At 48.0% G+C, this 2,784-nt stretch overlaps 1 protein-coding gene across 1 annotated transcript in view; it reads right to left on the bottom strand.

Annotated features, from left to right (window-relative positions):
• Positions 1 to 1,397: 1,397 nt before the first annotated feature.
• The window catches only part of LOC106817177 (DNA-directed RNA polymerase III subunit RPC1-like), a 25,784-nt gene continuing 24,397 nt past the window's right edge, over positions 1,398 to 2,784 (bottom strand). Inside the window, exon 33 of the mRNA XM_014821833.1 lies at positions 1,398 to 2,658. Within this exon, the coding sequence (XP_014677319.1) occupies positions 2,449 to 2,658 (210 nt within the window). The 3' untranslated portion in view covers positions 1,398 to 2,448. The remainder of the gene's footprint in view (positions 2,659 to 2,784) is intronic.

Genomic DNA, 2,784 nt, shown 5'->3' with positions numbered 1-2,784 from the left:
AAAAAATCTACCCATTAGCTTAAAAATCCCCCCCCCATAAATGAACGTCGTATAGGCATTTGGTTTTATGGGCAGCAGGAGTAAGTGTCGGCGATATGTGTTACAAGAAAATAACATCGAATGGTCATAAGTGGTAAATTTTATTGTGGGGCAGGGATGCTCTGGTTAATTGTTAGATATCTGATGTTGGTACAGATCCTGATTCAGTACATATATCGTCTGGGCAGCGCAAGCACGCAGGATAAGCAGCAGCAGTAAGTAGGCAAGTAAGTAGCAGACAGGCAGCAGGCGAGCATAACAGAAGAGAACAGGCAGAGTACAAGTGGGCAAGCAGCGATGTGCAAGTCAGACAAGTAGCAGCAGGGTAACAGTAGAGCAGTAGCAGGAGTAAGTAGGTATGTAATAGTAACAAGCGCCAATCAGCAGCGATAGGCAGCAGCAGAGCACAGTCAGGCAGTAGCAGTGTAAAGGCAACAGATGCAAGGAGAGAGACATAAGTGGCAGCGCAAAAGACGCAGCGGCGATGCAGGTGAGTCAAGAAACAGAGAGCAAACTGAAGCGAGCAGTAGTAGGATAGCAGCAGTAACAGGGCAGAAAACAGCAGCATAAAACCGGCGAGGCACAGTAGCAAGGCGAGTAACAGCAGATAAGCAGCAGTAAACAAGCAGCAAGCAGTCAAGCCGAGCAGCAGTAAGCAAGCAGCAGCAGTAAGCAGCAGTTAACAGCAGGCAGCAGGGCAACAGCCGCAGTACCAGCATGCAAGCAGTAGCAGCAGTAACGAGCCAGTCACAGAGCAACAGCAGTAGCAGCAGCGAACAGCAGTTAACAGGCAGTAAGCAGCAACAGCTACTCCTGCGTGTAGATCGCAGCACGACCACCTATATCGCCAGGCAGCAGGCAGCTCGCAGCCAGGTGCGGCGTCCCCTCACGGAGTGCAGCGAACCGCCCAATATGACTCCTACCTTGACTCCCAAACACGGAGCACAAGGAGTTTGTTCGGCCTGAAATGAACGCGATACAAGGCGCGCCAGGCGCGTAAAACGTCAGCAAGGCGGCCCTCCGAGGGCTCCCCCTAGCGGCTCCGCCCGGATGTTGCGTGAAAGCTATCGCGGACAGCGTCACTGAGAAGAAGGAGCCGTGACCGCCGTGAGAGGATGAGGGCCAGTGCGGATCCTGCTGGTCGTCAGCACCGTGAGTGCTTCTGTCGTTGTCGTTAGTGTTTCGCACCATTTGTGTTGTGGGATTTGTATTTGTGGTGAGCCTTCTGCGCCACCGTAGGAAAGTGTGTGCATAACAAGTTTCATATTACACTTACACATACTATTACTTGAATTACATTGCCTCCCTAAATATAAGAAATATTTTTCACTGGGAACAAAATAAAATATTTAACAAAATTTAATAAGATCACATACAGGATTTATTCATATCAACAGTTTTGTTCGATATGTACAGTATTACTATGAACATGTCTTTACAAGAGTATAGACTATATTTACCATAGATTATTGTATAGATATGTTCATGTTATTACATATAAACCCAAATGCACGACAGTATACTGAGCCTTTCAGTATCTGTTCCACACATAAACAATGGCTAGCTATATGCCACATAACCAATGTATGTTTCAAATTATAATGAGAAATAAATAACAGTGTGATTCTAAAAAAGGTGCCAGTGTGTGATTGAAAAATCAATTTGCATTGGCAGAATATTGCTAGTGCGCTGCCCTGACAGAGATGGCGAATGTTTAGACATTTATATCTATTTGTGCATGGTACATACAGGAGTGTATAATAATAGATATAGTCTATTATTATACACTCCTGGTACATACACATGTACGATGCGACGAGGCTGTTTTACGATCTGAATATGGCCATCTGATATGCATAACAGACGAGTAAACAGTTGACAAATACTTTGTTGTGTCATGCAAGTTCACAGTGTTATTGTTAAATGTGCCACATATATATATATATATGTCCAATGCCACATGTTGATAGATAGAAAATCGACTTCGAAATCATTCCTCACCGTAAAAAGCACAGATCGTAACGCTTCGAGTATTATTCCGCAAAACATAGTGATGCGTACACACGTCACGAAGAAACACTGCACAAATCTTCGAGCTCCACACACATACACACACTCCAACAACGCGACAGCAAACACATTATTTTCGCGCCCCCCACTCCCCCCCAATCCCACCACCACTCCAGGGCAAATCCGGGATAACGAACGGGACGACTCCCCGACGCGTGACAACCCTACTATCGAGAAAACATTTCTTTCTCGCAAGCCGAACGGAGATCGATCGATGCCCCCTGCAGGCACTGACTACAACGTTGACGATGACGGCAGCAACGACGACATTGACGACGACTACGGCGACAATGATGGCAGCGTCGATGATGACGACGACGGCGACGACGACTTGCCCTGCTAGGACAGCGGCACGTGAAAGTCTGGCACGTCGAACACCAGGGGGCGCGTCCTCGGCTCCGGGTCCTTCTCGGGCCGGTGGAGGAGTCGGAAGAGCCCTGTTCCGAGGTTCATGGGGATGCCCATGATGATGCACTCGCTGACGCCGCAGACGGCATCCTTCTGGCCGTGGTACGCCGCGTCGAACAGATGGTCGGCTGTCTTCTCAAACTGGAACAGATAGAACAGAGCACAGTAGCAAGTAGTCGTATCGATAGCAGTAGCAGTAGCAGCAGCAGCAGCAACAGCAGCAACAGCAGCAGAAGTAGTAGCAGCAGCAACAGCAGCAACAGCAGC

Source organism: Priapulus caudatus, unplaced genomic scaffold (assembly GCF_000485595.1).
Source record: "Priapulus caudatus unplaced genomic scaffold, Priapulus_caudatus-5.0.1 Scaffold1621, whole genome shotgun sequence".
Classification (NCBI taxonomy): domain Eukaryota; kingdom Metazoa; phylum Priapulida; class Priapulimorpha; order Priapulimorphida; family Priapulidae; genus Priapulus; species Priapulus caudatus.
The sequence above is the reverse complement of the archived record's forward strand: the minus strand, read 5'-3'. Positions and strand labels throughout refer to the sequence as shown.